We start from the raw sequence: 19,804 nt of genomic DNA on the forward strand, positions 1-19,804 counted from the left end.
AATCTGCTGCAAAAGACCTCTTCAAAGTGTTAAAAACAAAGACGTCACTTTAAGGACTAAAGTGCACCTGACCCATGCCATGGTATTTTCAATTGCCTCATATGCATGCAAGGCTGGACAATGAATAAGGAAGACCAAAGAAGAACTGATGCCTTTCAATTACAGTGCTGGCGAAGAATACTGAACATACCAAAACAAAACCAAGGGCTGCTAAAAAACCAAACAAATCCATCTTGGAAGGATTATAGCCAGAGTGCTCCTTAGAAGGAAGGATGGCAAGACTATGTCTCACATACTTTGGACAAGTTGTCAGGAGGGATCAGTCCCTAGAAAAAGGTATCATGCTTGGTAAAGTAGAGGGTCAGTGAAAAAAAGGAGGACCCTCAATGAGATGGACTGATACAGTGGTTGCAACAACAGGCTGAAGTATAGCAAAGATTGTGAGGATGGCACAGGACCCGGCAGTGTTTCATTCTCTTGTACACAGGGTCACTATGAGTCGGAACCAATCTGATGACACCTAACAACAACAACGCTAAACTGGATGAATTACGGTTATAGAACAAACTATAAATGCTATAAACCTTAACATTATAAAATAAAGGATTTGTGGTGATGAAGACAGGAGATGGGAGAAATTAAAGTGCTCTAATTTCCTCTTCTCTCATAGCTGTGGTTATCTGCCATTAAGTCGGCCCCAAGTCATGGAATTTCTACACACAATAGAAAGAAATGCTGCCTGGTCCTGCGCCATCCTCATGATCGGTTGTAGATTGGACCATTGTGATCTATAGGGCTTTCAGGGGCTGATTTTCAGAAGCAGATCACCAGGCCTTTCTTCCTGGTCCATCTTAGTCTGGAAGCTCCACTGAAACCTGTCAAGAACCACAGCAACACACAAACGTCCAGTGACAGACAAGTGGTAGCTGTGCATGACGTGCACTGGGCAGAAACTGAACACAGGTCTCCTGCATGGAAGGCGAGAATTCTACCACTGAACCATCACTGCCCTCTATCTCATAATAGGGAGTCAAAAGTTAATATATTTTACAACGTATTATTTTGACTTATAACTGTTCCTGAACTCCATTCCAGACTATAACTTCTCAGGTGTGTTGTACGGCTCACTGATGCTCTCAGAGAAAATCTCAAAGGGCTACTGGACCAAAAAAAAAAAAAAAAGAATTATTCAGGGGGGCAAAAACATGGTCTATGACTAGGTTTTAAGTAAAACCATCAAATTCTTAAACAGGAACAGAAATAAAGGACTTAATGTAACTACTCCTGGCATGGTATGCGGAAGCAGGAAATAAATCTTCAAATACTATGGATATGGAACATGAGTTGTCTCTTTGGAGGGCACTTTAAATAAATGCACACAGCATTTGATCACACATTTCACTGAAAATTTATCCTTCATATACACTTGCACAAAATATATGAAAGACCGGTTTCGAAAGAATCCAAGAGATTCCAAATAGCCTAACAGTGCACCACAAATAAGTCCAACATTCCTAAGGATTACAACAAAATTGAGCAAGCAACAGCATAAAATCTAATGGCTAGCACACGATCAAAAACTACCAGGTATGCAAACAAGGGAAAACAACAACCTATAACTAGAAGGAAAAAATGTTTATAAATGAAGACCCAGAAATGACAGATATGAAGGAATTAACAAAAAAAGTGTTGAAATAATATTATATACCTATGTTCCACATATTCAAGCAGGGAGAAGAAAGCATGGCCACGATTAGGAGGTGAAAAGAGGACAGAAAAGAGACCCAAACTGAACTTCTAGAGATAAAATAAATTATACCTAAAATGAAAAACATACTAGATGCAATTAACATCAGATTAGACACTGTAGAAAAAAAGTTCAGTGAACTTGAAGACATAACAATATAAACTATCCAAAATGAAGCACGAAGAAAAGAAGCTTTAAAAAAAAAAAAGAACACAGCATCACTGACTTATCAGGCAGTCTAAAGAGTTAGTTACTAGCGCTCCAAAAAGATGGTAGGAAGAGGACAAAAAAACTTGAAGAAAAAATATAGCCCAGAATTTCCCAATTTTGATGAAAACCATAAATCAACAGAGTCAAGGAAGCTCAACAAACTCTAAGAGAAATAAATATAACAACATCAAGGCCCATCATAATCCATGGCTGAAAACCAGCAGTAAAGAGAATATCTTTAAAAGAACCAGAGGAAACAGTACACATTACATACAGAGGAACAAACGACAGCAGACTCCTTTTCAGAAACTATACAAACCAGAAAACAAGAGAATGGAGCAACATCTTTAAACAAAAAAAACAGTCAACCCAGAAATCCAAACCAATGAAAATATCTTTAAAATTAAGGCAAAATAAATGTATTCAGACTAAAAAGAGCTGAGAAGAATTATCACCAGCAGACCAGTACTAAAACAACTGTTTCAAGGAATTCTTTAGGCAGAAGGAAAACAATACCAGATGAAAATTTAGATCTAAAGAACAGAATAAAGAAAGCTTGAAATGGTAAATACACAGGTAATATAATAGACGTTTTATCCTTTCTTAATCCCTTTAAAAAATAACTGTTTAAACTAAAAATAATGGCAATGTATTCTAGGGTTTACAACCACATATTTATAAGTATAATGTATGACGAAACAGCACAAAGGATGTGTTGGGTGGGAAATAAAAACACACTGTTGTATGGTTACTACACTACACGTGAAGTTACACTGTTTGAAGAAAGACTATGAGAAGTTAAAGTTGTCTACTGTAAGCCCTGGTAGTGCCAGTGGTTAAGTGTTTGGCTGACAACCAAAAGGTTGGCAGTTCAAATCCACCAGCTGCTTCTTGGAAACCCTATGGGGCAGTTCTACTCTGTCCTATATGGTCACTATCGGACATGAGTCGGAATCGACTCAATAGCAACGGGTTTGTTTTGTTTTTGTTTTTACTGTAAACTCTAAGGAGCCCTGGTGGAGCAGCAGTTAAAGTGCTCAGCTGCTAACCAAAAGGTCAGTAGTTCAAACCCATGAACCGCTTCACAGGAGAATGATGTGGCGGTCTGCCTCAGAAAAGATTACAGCTTTGGAAACCCTATGGAGCAGTTCTACCCCGGCCTATAAGGTCACTGTGAGTCAGAATCAACTCAATGGCAACTAATTTTTTTTTTTTTTTTTTTTTGGTAAACCCTAGCGCAACCATTAAAATAAAAGTAGTATCTAAGCAAACAGCAGAGAAAAGGTGATGTTATTCCCTTTTTTATAGATGAGGAAGCGAATACTCACCTTCACAGGACTGCTATAAAAATGCAATTAAATACTATGTGTAAAAACAGTGCCCGGCAACACTGGGGAAGCCTGCACAACTCGTCCAAGGCAAGGTCATGGAAGCTCCATAGACACATCCGAACTCCCTAAGGGACCAAACTGCTGGGCTGAGGGCTGTGGGGACAATGGTCTCGGAGGACATCTAGCTCAACTGGCATAACAGTTTATAAAGAAAATGTTCTACACCGTACTTTGATAAGTAGCGTCTGGGGTCTTAAAAGCTTGTGAGCAGTACTCAACTAGTCTCACTCATGTTGGGCAAAAGGGAATGAAGAAAACCAAAGACATAAGGGAAAGATTAGTCCAAAGGACTAATGGACCACAACTACCACAGCCTCCACCAGACTGAATCCTGCACAACTAGATGGTGCCCAGCTACCACCACCAACTGCTCTGACGGGGACCACAACAGAGCTGGAGAAAATGTAGAACAAAATTCTAACTCACACACACACACAAAAAAAACAGACTTACTGGCCTGACAAAGCCTGGAGAAATCTCAAGAGTATGGCCCCCGGATACCCTTTTAGCTCTGTAATGAAGTAACTCCTGAGGTTCAGCCTTCAGCCAAAGATTAGAAAACCCCAGAAAACAAAACGAGACTAAAGGGGCACACCAGCCCAGGGACAAGGACGAGAAGGCAGGAGGGGACAGGAAAGCTGGTAGCGGGGAACCCAGATCGAGAAGGGGAGAGTGTTGACATGTCGTGGGGTTGGCAACCAATGTCACAAACCAATTTGTGTATTAATTGTTTAATGAGAAACTAATTTGCTCTGTAAACCTTCATCTAAAATACAATTTTAAAAAAAAAAGTGCCTGGTACAGTAGAAACAAAAATGTTAGCTCCTTCTTTAGGTAAGGACCTACTGTTTGACTTATGAAAACTAAAAATGCCACCACTATTGGTTACTATGTTGTTTTGGCTTTCAAAACAATAGAAAATCAATCATACAAAAAAGACTTCAATATGACCTAGTTGATTACTTAAGGTTTTTGCTTCTTTAGTTTCTGCTCTGTTACTTTTTCACCCTGAATGAACCTCATTCTTGTATTCACAATATACATTTTGCTCTTACCTCAACAGGGTTTCTCAGCTTCATCACTATTGAAATTTTCAGTCAGGTAAGTCTTTGTTGTAGAGGGCTGTCCTGTGCATTGTAGCATATGTAACAGCAGCCTTTGCCAGTAGCATCCAGCAAGTTGTGATAACCAAAAAAAATCTCTAAAAATTGCCAAATATCTCGGGGCGGGGGGGGTTGGAGGTATGGGGAAAAATTGCCCCTGGCTGAGAACTACTGCTCTTTTTTAGCACTTAAGACAATGTCTTCAGTTGTTGCTGTTAGCTGCCACCATGGTGACACGATGCACAATGGGATCGGACTACTGTGATCCATAGGGTTTTCACTGGCCGATTTTTCCGAAGTAGATCACCAGGCCTTTCTTCCTAGTCTGTATTAGTCTGAAAGTTCTACTGAAACCTGATCAGCATCATATTAACATGCAAGCCTCCAATGACAGATGGTTGCCAGCTGTGCATGAGGTACATGGGCTGGAAGTGAAACTGGGTCCATGTCCTGCATTAGACTGTAAGTACAAACAGCATTCAAGTCATACACTCACCAAGTGTCTGTGTAAAGTAAGTAATTAAGATACAATAGGGTACAGTCCCTGCGCTCACAGGCCTTACATTCTAGGGGGCCGTGTCTGCCATCTCCAAAGGGCCTCACACATAATAACAATCGTATCTCTACTGAACTGAACAAGACAGAAGAAGAGAAATTTCATCCAAAACATGAATTTCAGATGAGCATTAGGTCGCTAGATTGACACCGTTAAATAAAAAACAGTTGGGGCCACCTGCCTAATGACTTTTTGAGAAATTATTATCCGCAGATATGTGTTCTGCCGCCTTTGTTTTCTCAAGCATTCATAGAGAAGTTACCGGTCTTCCTACTGAATTCGCTTCTTCTGAAGTCTGTCTGAGCCCTGACAGACATTGGTATTTACAGTAATTACATGGGCTTGGTTGACAAAGCACTAAGTGTGACCTGCTGTTGACCCCAGAACTCCCTGCACAGTAAAACACAACTTTCAAAAAATAAGTAAATAAAATCTTGTGGCTGTGCTTTCAGTGTGAATCTGCTGCATGATAAGATGTTAAAGAAATGCTCTTAATGTTATACCTCTAACCCCAATTTACAAGATTATTTCTAACAACAACAAAAAAATGTTCAGAATTTTAATTCAGGGGTGTATTTCTTTTAATCAGTGACATCGGGGACTCCATGACTCTAGGAGTATATTGCTCAAAAGGCATCTAAGCACAGCAGCTCTCACAAATAGTAATATGTAAGGCTCTACCCTAAAATAAGGTTGCAGAAATGAGTGAATGGATAAACGAAGTGCTTTGCAGATGACACGGTGCTTGGCACATAGGAGGCATTCCATAGGCCTCCAGAGCACCCAGTCCTACGCTATCCTCACATTCATTGCTTAAGATTGAGCCCGTTGTTACAGAATCTATTAACTGAGAGGACATAGAAGGCATAAGAGAAAACATTAGGAAAGGCAATTTTAAGCTTTCAAGCCTGCGGAGCTAGAAGAAAGGTGGAACTTTTGCCAATTATAAGGTAAATGGAAGACGTTTTATGTCAATATACAGGCAGTCCCTGGATTATGAAGGAGTCTTTAAGTGAATTCGTATGTAAGTCAGAACAGTTAGGTGCCATTTTGTATTTAATGTAAGTCAAATGTCTGTCTTAGTACTTACTGTATTCTTACGCAAATACTGCATGCCTTCTGTGTTAGTTTGCTGGCCGTGCCCTCACCCTGCCCTGGTCAGGTATTTTTGAGCTATTTCTGTAAGCGCACGATGCTATTTTTACAGCAACATGTAGAAGAGGAATGGGATGGCAGTGCTTCTGAGAGTGCCAGGGGTGGGGGGAGTTGGGGTGGGGGGTGGGGGCGGAGGGGGGTGGGAGAGAGGGGTGGGGGTGGGGCGGGGGGGTGGGGCGGGGGCGGGGGAGGGGGGCTGGCAAACAAACACAGAAAGTGCACGTTATCTGCATAAAAATACAGTACATAGTATACCTTCCTAGGCATAAAAAACATTTTTTAAAAAAGTCCAGATACACTAAAACATCTTTAACATAATAATACAGTAATAATAACAACGTTTTGAGGCACTTCACAAAGTAGCACCTGTTTGTTATTATGAGCCATTGTATGTACCTCGAATTTTTAATGTAACAGGCTTTAAGATGATTGGTTCATAACTACAGGTTGTATGTTAAGTCGGACATTCATAATCCAGGGACTGCCTGTAATATCCAAAATGTAACTAAAAATTAAGAGATTTAGTTGGGGTGGTCAGAGCTAGATATGTTAATCTAGGATCATCTGCATATGCAGATTTTGAAAGCTAATCCCAGAGACTGGGACAGAATAGAAAATCTAGAGAGAATCAAAGAAAAACTGAGAATGATGAAAGGTTCCTGGGCAGGTCAGCAAGGAACCACGTATTGATGACTGTCTGAAAGTAAGAGATCTAGAAGAATCAGGAGAGTAGCGTCACTTAAATTAAAGAGGAGTTTTAAGTATGGAGTGGTCAGCACTAGATGTCTAAGCTCCTCGAGGGCAAAAATGATAACTTTCCATCCCTGAATACCGGAGAAGCCCACATCACAGTACCTGCTACACAGAATGCACTCAATAAATGATAACGCTGCACCCTTATATTGTTTACCAGGCACTGCTTAAGTCCTTTACATATATGAATTCATAATTCTCTCAACAGTAGGTGCTGCTCTTATACCCATTTTACATATAAGGAAACTGAGGCACAAAAAAAGCTTAACTTTGGATCCAGCTAGATCATTACAAGTTCTGACCAAGTTCAATACAGAACTCAAACTGCAGAATATTAAAGTACACCAAAGGTGTCCATCATTTCCTCTCTGTCCAACTTCGTTTCTTAGAGAACTAGCTGTACCCAGGTTGGAAAGTGTAGCCCTGTATACTGTGACACACTGAAGTCTCCTCCCACGAATTCTTCCAGTCCTGCCTTCCCTCACAGTCAGTCAGCTGGACTAGAGGTAGACACCTGACCAAAGTCCAGCCAACCACAGTCTCTCTCCAGATAGTTGGAACTGAGATACGGAGATACTTGTGCAGAACCACACTGCAAAGTCGAAGTGTGTCTGGTTTTGACAGCATGGCAAACCAAAGTTTCATGCAACCCAAAGTTACAGGAAAGTAGAAATCATGAGCCTTTAAAGAGAAGGCCAATCTGCAAAGAAACTGGAACAGACATGTAGTGAGTAGCAGAGACACAGACCATGTTCCCAGAGAAAAACTAAAAGAATTGCCTGATGATTTTGTTTCCCAGGATGCTGAGCAGAACCTCATGCAATAGAGTTCAGTGACTGTTCTCCAACCGTACCATAATTGCCTTTTTTACAGAAGCTCATCTGAGTGGGTTGTTCCTTGCAGCCAAATAATCCTCAAGCCCTTAAGAGAGTTCAAAGAAAAAACACCAGGTAAGCAGCCTCTACCACGCGTCTGTCAGTTTGCAGTACTGTGGTGGCTTGTGTGTTGCTATGATGTTGGATGAACTTCCAGACTAAGACAGACTACGAAGAAGGGTCTGGCAATCTACTTCCGAAAATTAGTCCATTAACCTTATGGAACTTGAAACACACAAAAGCACATAACAAAATGGCAGAATTAAGTCACTTCTATCAGTAACTACGGTGAATATAAATGGGGTAAATGCTGCAGTCGAAAGGTAGAGGGGGGCAGAATGAACAAAAACGTGTCATCCAATTATACGCTGTTTACAAGAGACACACCTTCAACTCAAGGACACAAATAGGTTGAAATTGAAAGGACGGAAAAAAATATTTTATGCAAATAATAACCAAAAGACAGCTGGGGTGGCAATCTTAATATCTGACAAAATAGACTTTAAGACAAAATCTGTCGGAAGAGATAAAGATGGATATTCTATGGTGATAAAAGGGTCAACTAATCAAGAAGATTTAACAATCATAAATATATATGCACTCAACATCAGGGCACCTAAATACATAAAGTAAACACTGATGGAACTGGAGGAAGAAACAGTACTACAACAGTAGTCAGAGACTTCAATGCACCACTTTCACTATTGGACAGAACACCTAGAAAGAAGATCAACAAGAAAACAGAGGACCTGAATGATACTATAAACCAACTAGACTTAACATACACATATAGAACAGTCCATCCAAAAACAGAACAATACATATTCTACTCTAGTACACATGGATCATTCTCAAGCACAGACCACATTTTAGGTCACAAAGCAAGTCCTGATAAATTTAAAGACTGAAATCATACAAAGTATCTTCTCTGACCACAATGGAGTGTAGCTAGAAATCAATAACACACACAAAAAAAAACCCCGAAAAACACAAACATATAGAAATTAAACAACATACTATTAAACTATCAATGGGTCAAGGAAGAAACCACAAACTTCTTAGAGTCAAATGAAAACGAAAGAACCTACCAAAATTTACAGGATGCAGCAAAGGCAGTGCTCAGAGGGAAACTTATAGCAGTAAATGCCTACATAAAAAAAGGAGATCTCAAATTAACAGCCTAACTCAACAACTGCAGGAACTAGAGAGAGCAAACTAAGCCTAAACTTACTAGAAGAAAGGAAATAACAAAGATCAAAGCAGAAATAAAATCAAAAACAGAAAAACAACAGGGGGAATCAATAAATCAATAAAACCAGAAGTTGGTTCTTTGAAAAGATCAATAAAATTGACAAACTTTTAGCTAGAATGACTAAGAGATAAGGTACAAATAACCAAAATAAAAAATGGAACAGGGAACATTACAACTGACCCGACAGAATATTATGACAGAATATTTTGAACAACTGTATGGCAACAAAATGGATAACCTAAATAAAATGGACAAATCCTTAGAAGCACACAACCTACCCAAACTGACTCAAGTAAAAATAGAAAGATTCAACAGACACAGAACAAGGGAAGAGATCAAATAAGTGATCAAAAACCTCCCAACAGCAACAACAAAAAGTACTGCATCAGATGGCTTCACTGGGAAATTCTACCAAACATTTAGAAAGAATTGACACCAATACTGTTTAAACTCTTCCAGAAGACAGAGAAGGAAGGAATAGTCCCAATTCATTCCATGAGGCAAACATAACCCTGATACCCAAACCAGACAATGACACCCCAAGAAAACTACAGGCCGATATCTCTTATGAGGATCCAAGAGCATATTAAAAGAGTCATACATAATGACCAAGGAGGATTTATTCCAGGAATGCAGGGATGGCTCAACCTTAGAAAATCTATCAACACATCATGTCCATAGAACAAAGGAAAAGAACCACATGATCATCTCTATGGATGTAGAAAAAGCATTTTATAAAATCCAACATCCTAAATAAGACTGGAACAGAAGGAAAATTCCTTACTACAATTCAGGGAATAGATGAAAAGTCAACAGCCAACATTATACTTGCTGGAGAAAGACTCAGAGCTTCCCCCCTTAAAATCGGGAACAAGACAAGGGTGCCCAGTCTCACCACTTCTATTCCATATTGTATTAGAAGTCCTAGCCATGGCAGTAAGACAAGAAAAGGAAATAAAAGGTATCCAGGTTGGAAAAAGAAGACGTAAAATTATCTCTATTCGCAGATGATATGATCCTATATATAGGAAGTTCCAAAAAGTCCACAAGAAAACTTCCAGAGCTAATCAAAGAATTTAGTAAAGTTGCAGGTTACAAGGCCAACAAACAAAAATCATCTGGGTTTCTATACACCAGCAATTGGAAATGTGAAGGGAAGTTAAAGAAACAATTCCATTTACAATAGCATCTAAGAGAATAAAATACCTAGGAATAAATCTAACCAGCAACATGAAGAACTTATACAATGAAAACTATAAAATACTGCTGAAAGAGATTCAAGAAGACTTAAATAAATGGAAAGATGTTCCATGTTGATGGATTAGAAGACTTAATATTATTAAGATGTCGATACTATCCAAAGCGATCTAAAGATTCAACACAATCTTGACTGAAATTCCCAACAGCCTTCTTTACAGAAATAGAAAAACCAATCCTCAACTTTATATGGAATAGCAAGAGGCCCAGAATAGCTAAAACAATATTGAAAGGGAAGAACAAAATAGGAAGGCTCACACTTCCTGATTTTAGAATATACCATACATTAATCAAAATAGCCTGGTACTGGTGTAACAATAGGCGCATAGACCAATGGAATAGAATTGACAGTCCAGAAATAAACCCATACATCTACGGTCAACTGATTTCTGACAAGGGTGATAAGCCCATTCGTTGGAGAAAGAAGAGACTCTTCAATAAATGGTGCTGGGAAAATTGGATTTCCACATGAAGAGAAATGAAACAGGGTCTATACCTCACACCATACACAAAAACAAATTCAAAACAGATTAAGGACCTAAGTGTGCAAACTAAAACCATAAAATTCTCAGAAGATCAAGCGGGAGCAACGCTGTCAGGCCCAGCTTTCAGCAATGGATTATCTAATACAGTAACAAAAGCACAAACAGGAAAAGACAAAATAAATAAATGGGACCTCATAAAAATTAAAACTTTTGTTCATCAAAAGACTTTACCAAAAAGGTAAAAATACAAGTTATCAACTGGCAGATTATCTTCAGAAACCATATATCTTACAAGAATCTAATAACCAATTTTTATATAAAACATTGACAACTTAACAAAAAGATAAATAACCCAATCATAAAATGAGCAAAGGACTTGAATAGACATTTCACCTAAGAGACATTCAAATGGCCAGCAAACATACAAAAACACGCTCAGCGTCACTGGCCATCAGACAGATGCAAATCAAAATCACAATGAGATAAACCATTTCACTCCCACTAGGATGGCTAAGGTTTAAAAGAAAAAAAAAAAAAAACAGAAAATAAATGTCGGTGAGGATGTGGGGAAACTGGAGCCCTCATCCATCGCTGGTGGGAACGCAAGATGGTACAGCCATCACGGAAAACAGCGCGGCAGTTCCGCAAAACTAAAAACAGAACTACCGTACGACCCAGCAATTCCACTCCTAAGTATACACGCAAAAGACTTGAAAGCAGAGACTCAAACAGATACTTGCATACCAATGTTCACTGCAGCACTATTCATGATAGCCAAAAGGTGGAAACTACCTAAATGCTCATCAACAGACGAATGGATAAATAAAATGTGGTACAGACGTACAGTAGACTACTACTCAGCCGGTATGAGAAATGAAGTATTGATACATGCTACAGTATGGATGGAGCTTGAAGACATTACGCTGACCAAAAAAGTCAATCACAACGGACAAATACTGTATGACCTCACTTCTATAAAAAGACAAGAAAAGGCAAATATATACAGAACAAAGTTTATTAGTGGTCACCAGGCATGTGGGGAGGGAAAAAAGGTTAGCGGTGATAGAAAAATCGCACTGATTAAAGGCAGGCTTGCACGGCCAATAACTGTAAATGCTGTCGATAAATTAAACACTTGCAAACAGTTGAACTGGCAAAAGTTGTATGGTAAGATATGTCTATAACAATGACAAAAAAAGAGTAGCTGCTGAGGTGGCTTATGCACAACCAAATACTTCATGGGATTTTGTTCTTGGTTTGGAGGTTTAGGGTCATGGTTTCACGGACATTCTGGTTAATTGGCCTAATAATGTGTTTAGTGCTTCTGTTCTATCCCCTAGTTTGCTGCATAGTGCCTGGGGTCTCAAAAGCTTGCAAGCAGCCATCCAAGGCACAACAACTGGCCTCTATTCACCCGGAGCAAGAGATGAAAGAAAGTCAGGAATAGGAGGATATGGAATATGTGGCTAACTGTCTCCATGAGACCAGGCTAGATGGTGCCAGGCTACCATTACTTAACATTTCTATCAAAGATTCCACAGAAGGATGCTGATCAAAAGGGAGAAAATGTAGAACAAAATTTTTAATTCTCATGGACTCTAGACTTTCTGGAGCCATGGAGGGTGGATGAATCCCTGAATCTATTGCCCTGATATAATCTTTCAACCTTAAACCAAAAATGTCCCATGAAGTAATCTTAAAACTGAACAACAGTTTAGCTTAACTCGTAAAAAAAAAAAAAAAAAAAAAAAAGTCTGCCTTGAGCACTGTGCTCTTATAATAACTATATATACGGGATCAAATTGACAACAGCAACTTGAAAGATTAGATAGGAACCTTAAGGGCAATGAGCTTATGTAAATGAGGGAGGAACAACTCAGAAAAGGAAGGTGAGGATGACTGTAAAGCTCAAATAATGTAATCAATGTTACTAAATTATACATGTAGAAACTGTTGAATTGGTATATGTTTTGCTGTATATATTCTCAACAATAACAACAAAATAAGATGTAGAAGAAAAAAGGGCAAGAAAGCAAGAAAATGAGAAGCTAAATCAGAAATAAATGCAGATTTTCATTCTAAAGTGTGGTTAATGGTGGCAGCCCGGTAAACTGAAAGCAGAGGGGCCCAAGGTGATATAGTAAACCAAACCAAACCCGTTGCCATCTAGTTGATTCCAACTCATAGCAACCCTATAGGACACAGCAGAACTGCCCCATTGGGTTTCCAAGGAGCAGCTGGTGAATTCAAACTGCTGACCTTTCAGTTAACAGCCAAACTCTTAAAAACTGCTTCATCCTGGGCTCCAAGGTGATGTAGTAATCCCAGTTAAATCTGCCAAGTTACTTATCAACTCGATTCCTTATAAAAATACACAAAAACTCTGTTGGCAGAAGGCCAAGAATTTAGAGACCTACAAAGCACAGAGGAAAGAAGAGACTGAATTCTCCAGAACGGGAAAAAATTCTAGAAACCCACAAAGGTTCTCAAAGTGTCTGGGACATGGGTTTGAGTGTCCACCCCAATTGGGAGGATAAGACTCCTAAAATTACCAGTGGGTAGGAAAACTGTGGTTAGGGTACAGCCGTCAGGAATAAACCTAATAAAGACCAGATAAAAAGTTTTAATCTCACTAAAATCAAACAATAATGTTAACACAAAAAATAAAGTATCAATAATGTTCAGAATCCTAAATCAGTCACATAGGTAATACTGTTATTTTCAATACAGTACTAATTCTTGGTCTTAGAAACTTTACAGAAATTCTGTCTCCTGCAGTTTAAAAGAAATAATTCAAAGTTTAACTGTTTCACGTATCATACACACCAAGGGTGTGTGTGTGTGCATGTGTGTGTGTGCGTACACACATCCGCGCATGTTGGCTCTTTCATTCAGAAATAAGAATTCAACTTGATTTGTGATGACATGTTCTAAATTCACAAATATACTGGGGTTTATTTCTGAGTTGTCCTGCTAGATTAACCTGTCTTTTTTAATACCTGAATATTGTTTCACTTAATACAGTTTACAGTATCAACTAATATCTGGTGATGGCAGACCTCCTTCTTTCTTTTTGTCTATTCTTACTTGCTTTACTTGCTTAGTCTCTAGGAAAACTGTAGTTAAAAACATTTGGTCAATTTCTAAAAAGAAGTCCCTTTTGGATTTATATTGAAAAAGTATTTAACGAAAGTATAATAACTTTATTTATCAAAAGAATTAACATGTTAATACATCATGTGTTCATCCAGGTAAACAATTGATTCTTTCTGTCAGGCACATCTGTTGTATTTATTTCCCCAATAACCTCCTCCTGACTTACACTATTTCCTCTCACTTTATTTTGGGAACATCTCCTCCCTCCCTATACATTCTATGTGAGTCTGACAGGCTTTCAATTATGCTGCTCCCTGACTCCCTCAGTAACTAATTGAGGGGTGGGGTAGATCACCCAAGCCTGGATAGTCACAGGTCTTCCCCAGTATTTTTCATACTGAAAGCAAAGAGAACAGCTCTTTTTTCATCTTAGATTGCATGTATCAATCCATGCAGGTGCCTGAAAAAATGCAGCTCATGCCCTAAGGAAAGCACAGAAAAGAGAAAGAATTCTGGGAGTGGCAGGCCCCTGGTTCTACTCCCGGTAATCTCACATCAATCAGGATTCTACAGCTGTGAATTGCTTCAGTGTCCTTCCGGCAAATTTTTTCAGTTTACAATAATTTATGTCAAGTTTCTGTCACCTGCCACCCTGTATTCAAGACTTTTATTTCCTTCAGTAAAATTGTAAATTATTTTTATCCTAAAAAAAGTTAGTAAATTTCTTCCCTGAGCATTTGTATGCTTGCCTGGTCTTGTTAATAGACTACATTTTTAGATTATATTTTTTAGATTATTATTACTGGCATATAAGAAAGCTATTCATTTACTTACTAAATTTACTAAACTCCTACTCTTACAGAAAAAAAAAAAAAAAAACCCGCTATGGATCACACTAGCATATTATCCAGTATAGTCCTAGAAGATGAGCCTCCTAGGCTGGAAAGCACTTAAAATAAATACACTGTGGCTCCAACAAGTGACTGAAGTATACCAAGGATCCTAAAAATGGTGCAGGACCAGGAAACTTTTCATTCTGTTATTCATGGGGTCCCCATGAGTCCCAGCCAACTTGACAGCAACTAACAACAAGCAGCTACTATGTGCTCTTCTGTTCTTTGCAATAGCTTTTTGAGGTGGCTATTACCACCCTCATTTCAGGAAGAAGGAAAATGAGGCCCAGGGATGTTAATTACCAGATCTGTCTAATTCTAAAACCCAAACTCTTCACACTCTACTTCATTTTCATTCAAGCAACATTGTCTCTATTCCGGACTACTACAACATTTACTTTTTTTATAAAACATTCTCAGATTACTAAAAAAAAAAGGTGTTAACTTTTCTCCTTTATCAGTCTCTAATCTATATGTCTCAACTGACTTTACCTCAGTATTTAAAAATAAAATTAACTTTCGTATATAAAGATGAGTACAAGAATAAAGGCATTTGGAGCTGTCGAATCTGTTTTAAACTGATAATGTATTTTCTGCACCCTTCTCCCATACTATCAATTTACACATCCTTAACTCAAGTCCAGGCTAGGCTTAGATCTTTTAGTGACTTGTCCCCAGCCCTCATGCCCTCCAAGTGGTTAAGTGGTTGATTTTATTATTAAAATGCAGGTCACTAGACCGAAAATAATAATAAATCTGCTTACCAAAGTAAGTACAGAGCTACCTCCATTACTTTTCAAAGGACAGACAAAACAAACATCTCACAAGTTTGAAACTCCTGCCCAAAAAAAGGTTAGAGAGACCATGAAAAAAATTGTTTTTCTATCCCTGAAATAAATTTACCAATATAGAATGTGACGGAACTTTTCTAATCTCGACTGGGTTTTTTGTCCATTCACAAAAGGACAGCTCCTAAGTTTTTCACATTTTCTCCAAGTTTGGGCAGAACGCCTCTGCCTATTTATAACTGGAAAATTCCCTTTAAATGACCTGTAATATATTATCTGATTTGGTTTAATTTTTTGGACAATAAGCTTCTGGAATTTAAAAAAAAAGTACGTACGTGTATACGTATATGTATCTGTATCTATAAACCCATTGCTGTCAATTACAACTCCTAGCAACCCTATATATATATATATATATATATATATATATATATATATTTATACACACATACACACATAAGTGTGTACACACACATACATTTAGAGAGAGACCTTCTTCCACTCATGAAACCCTCGTAGTGTAGTGATTAAGAGCTATGGCTGCTAACCAAAAGGTCGGCAGTTGGAATCCACCAGGCACTCCTTGGAAACCCCATGGGGCAGTTCTACTCTGTCCTCTAGGGTCACTATGAGTCGGAATCGACGCGAAGGCAGTGGGTTTAAGGGCAAAGGAGTATTTCTTCAGCTTCTAGACTTCCCCTGGGAGTTCAGAGGATAGAGAATTTCTCATTGCTGTTCTGGATTTTAAACAAGTACTATATCCTAAACAACTGGGAAATATCACTGGCCTCGGAGTATGACTACGTACTTATCAACAGTGCAGTTATTAACTGCAGTTAACAGTGCAGACAGAAGTATAGTATATACACTAGTCACTGGTTACTAACTCAGCTTGGGAACTCACTTCTTCCAATTCCCTTACACCCTTCCCCCCCTTTTTTAACTGTGATGAATATATAACAAAACATCTATTTCAACATTTCTTACATGCTGTGACTTTTACAAACATCATGTTGTTCAACTATCACTACTATCCGTTTCCAAATTTTTCCATACACTCTGACCTCTCATAAATTACTGTTATTCACAACTACAGTTAATCATGACATTCACTGCCAATTTTGAGGTTACCCTTTTGCCTCAAGGAACACCGTATGAATAACCAGGGTACTATTTGCAATAACGCGACTGCGTACTCAGAAAAGGTCATTAAATTGCGCTACACTATTTTAACTGACACCAATCACGCTAGGCAGTATGCTGCCCTTTACTCTAAAATCATAAACAAGACATTAAAACGAAGCCATCTTTGCATTACTGAGAACCCTATTCTGAGTACTTTGTATTTTCTCATTTTCAGACTATCAAAACACTCCTAGCAAAGTGGGAAGAAGCTAAGGGGAAAACTTTAGAATTTTCCAAGGGACTGAATAATTACGAAGCTGAAAAGAAAACAGAATTTTTAACTCCAGTTTGCACTAAGACCGCTAGATAAGGATCTCCGCAGTATTGCTCATTCTGAAATTCCTGAACATCTTAAGACACACCACTTCGTTTAATAAGGTTTAAGAAGAGAGGGAAAACAGAAGAAATGCCACGTTCTATCAGTGTAGTGGTTTAGATTTTACTGTCATTGTCATTTTGCCATAGTTTTTAAAAAACGAGTTACAACTACATATTTTTATAAATCAGCTTTGTAGATCCCTGGAATAACAAGATACACAATCCATTTGGAATACTGGATAAACCCAAACCCTCTGCCTTCAAGTCAAATTCCGACTCATAGCGACATGTTCGGAGAGAACCGAACTGCCTCACTGGGTTTTCAGGGCTGTAAATCTTATGGGAAGCAGACTCCCAGAGCTTTCTCCCCAGGAGCGGCTGGTGGGTTCGAACCGATGACCTTTAGGTTAGCAGCCCAGCGCTTAACCACCGTATCTCCAGGACTCCTTGGAATACTGGATAACTAGCGTTTAAGCGATTAACAGTTTAGGAAAGGATTTTACAGCCAATCCAAATATGAGTTCTCTGAAGAGCTGCTTGACGCCTTCCGTTTCTGTCACAAGATTTGGGCTGTGCCTGGTTCCAAGGCTCAAGGAGCCTGACAGTAAGGATGATGTTTGGGGACAAACTGCAATGTCCTCCTGCATTTGCTCCTGTACTCGCACCAGCAACACAAACCAGCACGTACCGGGAGTACCCGGCTCTGACGACACACCGGGGATGGAAACTGAACCTGCCATCCCAAGAGGTGGCAGCTGCAACGCCACAGCCCGGATCCCAGGTTCGCCCGGATCCCAGGTTCATCCGTCTCAAGCCCCGAGGACCACCTCAGGCTTCCTCCGCGCCGCTCCTCCCGCCCTCCTCCCACCACCGTTCGAAGGCGCAGCTGTCCGGCGGCCCCGAACCCGAAGCCCGGGCGGCCGGGCTAGGGCGCCTGAGCCGGGCCGCCCATCCATCCTAGCCCCACACATCGCCGCCTCCCCTGCCAACGCGCTGCTTACGCCGCGGTGGGGTCCGCGTCCGGCTCACCTGGGGGCCGCAGCCTTAGCAGCTCACAGGCATGTCACCGGCCCGCAACGACCAGCCGCGCGAGCGGGGCGAACAGGCAGGCGCCCCTCCCGCACCGGACCCCAGCCCTCCCCCCTCCCCACCCGCGGCCCTCCCCGCCCTGCCCACCCCCTCGCCTTCCGCCCACCCCCTCGCCTTCCGCCGCAGCAGTTCTAGCCCGCGACACTGCCTACTCCCCACGCCTCCCACTCACTCTCGCGAGAGGGTGGTGCGCCTCTCGCGAGAGCAACTGTGGCCAAGCCCGCGCAAAAGTGGGTGGGCTTTAAAAAAGGAAAGGAGCAACAAGGAAAAGCCTTCCCACGTGCTCGTAGACAGCTCCGGATCGGCCCCACCGTTCACGTGACGCCCAGGCGTTCTCCCCATTGGCCGGAACCCGTTCGGCCGTGGGGGCTTTAACTCGAGGCCGACCTACGAACCAGCGCCGGACGTCTTGCGCGCTTCCTGATGTGTTGCCCTGGAAACGGTTTAACCCTTTCTTCTGGGAGCATAACCACGCCTCGGCTAGCTCCGCAGGTCTGGTTTCAGGCCCTGCCTCTTTTCCCTTCGACCCCATAGTCTTACCGCCTGAGGCCAGCTGGACTTTTTCTTCGCCTCAAGGCCCGCTTTGCTTTCTTCTGAAGCTCTGAGCCCTTCCCAAGGCAGCAGCCCCACCAGATCTGACGGGCCTTACTTGGCCCATCCTTTCGGGATGACTCCGCCCCTTCTCCCTGCATCTCTGGGGAGGACCACTCACAGCACATCAGGCCCTCGGCCCTCTCCGCGCCGCAGGAATTAGCATCAAGGGCTCCCAGGCCCTAATGCTCACCTCTTCGGTTTTACGTGGTTTGGGAAGCGGAAAGGAAAGCTTTGGCTCGGAGAAGCCTAGCACGAGATGAAAAGCTAGGGCGCTGATTATGTCCACTTAGAAGCGGCAGGGCCGGTCAGGTTGCGCTGTCTGGGGCGCCTGTTCCTCAAGGGTGAAAATACCAGATAAGATGAGAAAGACGTGTTTAAGTGTATCCTCCTTGAGTCAAATGCTGCCCTGTTTGGAGGACAGGGCCGGGGGAGATGCATTCATATGTACATTCTTCAACAGATTTTTGTTGAGCTCCTGCATTTATTTTAGGCACTACTCTAGGCTGTCGACTGAGCATCGATGAAGATAAATAGTGTACGTTCCAGGGAGCTTACGGGGGTGTCGGGGATACTTGACGTTTTGCTCTGCGCGAAGAGCAGTTTGGTGATGTGACGGTGATTGTGATTGGGTGGCTATTTCAGGTAAGGCCCTTCAGGAAGGAGACAGTTAAGCAGCGATTTAAGTAACCGTGATGCAAAAATCGGAGGGAAGGGCATTCCAGGCACAGGAAACCGGTAACACCAAGGTCCAAAACTGGGACTTATTCTGGTGCGTTCAAGGGAGGGGGGAAAAAAAAAAAGAATGGAAGAGGAAATGAGTTTGGGGATATAAACAAACATGGACCAGATCCTGTACGGCTTTGTAAGCCCAGAAAGTAAAGAGAGTTTATTCTAAGTGCAATGGAAAGCACTGGAGGGTTTTATGTAGGGGAGCGACACGTATGGTTTACGTTTTTTAAAAAAAACTCTTCCCTGCAGAGAATGGACGTTAAGGAGGCCAAAGCGAAAGCAGGGAGATCAATTAAGAGACATGTAGTACAGGTGAGAAACAATCGGT

General features: G+C 40.8%; 1 protein-coding gene across 5 annotated transcripts in view; it reads right to left on the reverse strand.

The window, feature by feature from the left end:
- The window catches only part of AKAP11 (A-kinase anchoring protein 11), a 68,800-nt gene extending 50,009 nt beyond the window's left edge, over positions 1 to 18,791 (reverse strand). For 2 of the 5 annotated variants that reach the window (XM_049852973.1, XM_049852971.1), the window contains exon 1: positions 17,753 to 18,079. In XM_049852973.1, the coding sequence (XP_049708930.1) occupies positions 17,753 to 17,804 (52 nt within the window). In that variant the 5' untranslated portion in view covers positions 17,805 to 18,079. The other 3 variants (XM_049852975.1, XM_049852974.1, XM_049852976.1) reach the window with 3 other exon arrangements.
- Between the last annotated feature and the right edge of the window lie 1,013 nt (positions 18,792 to 19,804).

This window comes from Elephas maximus, chromosome 14 (assembly GCF_024166365.1).
Source record: "Elephas maximus indicus isolate mEleMax1 chromosome 14, mEleMax1 primary haplotype, whole genome shotgun sequence".
Lineage (NCBI taxonomy): Eukaryota > Metazoa > Chordata > Mammalia > Proboscidea > Elephantidae > Elephas > Elephas maximus.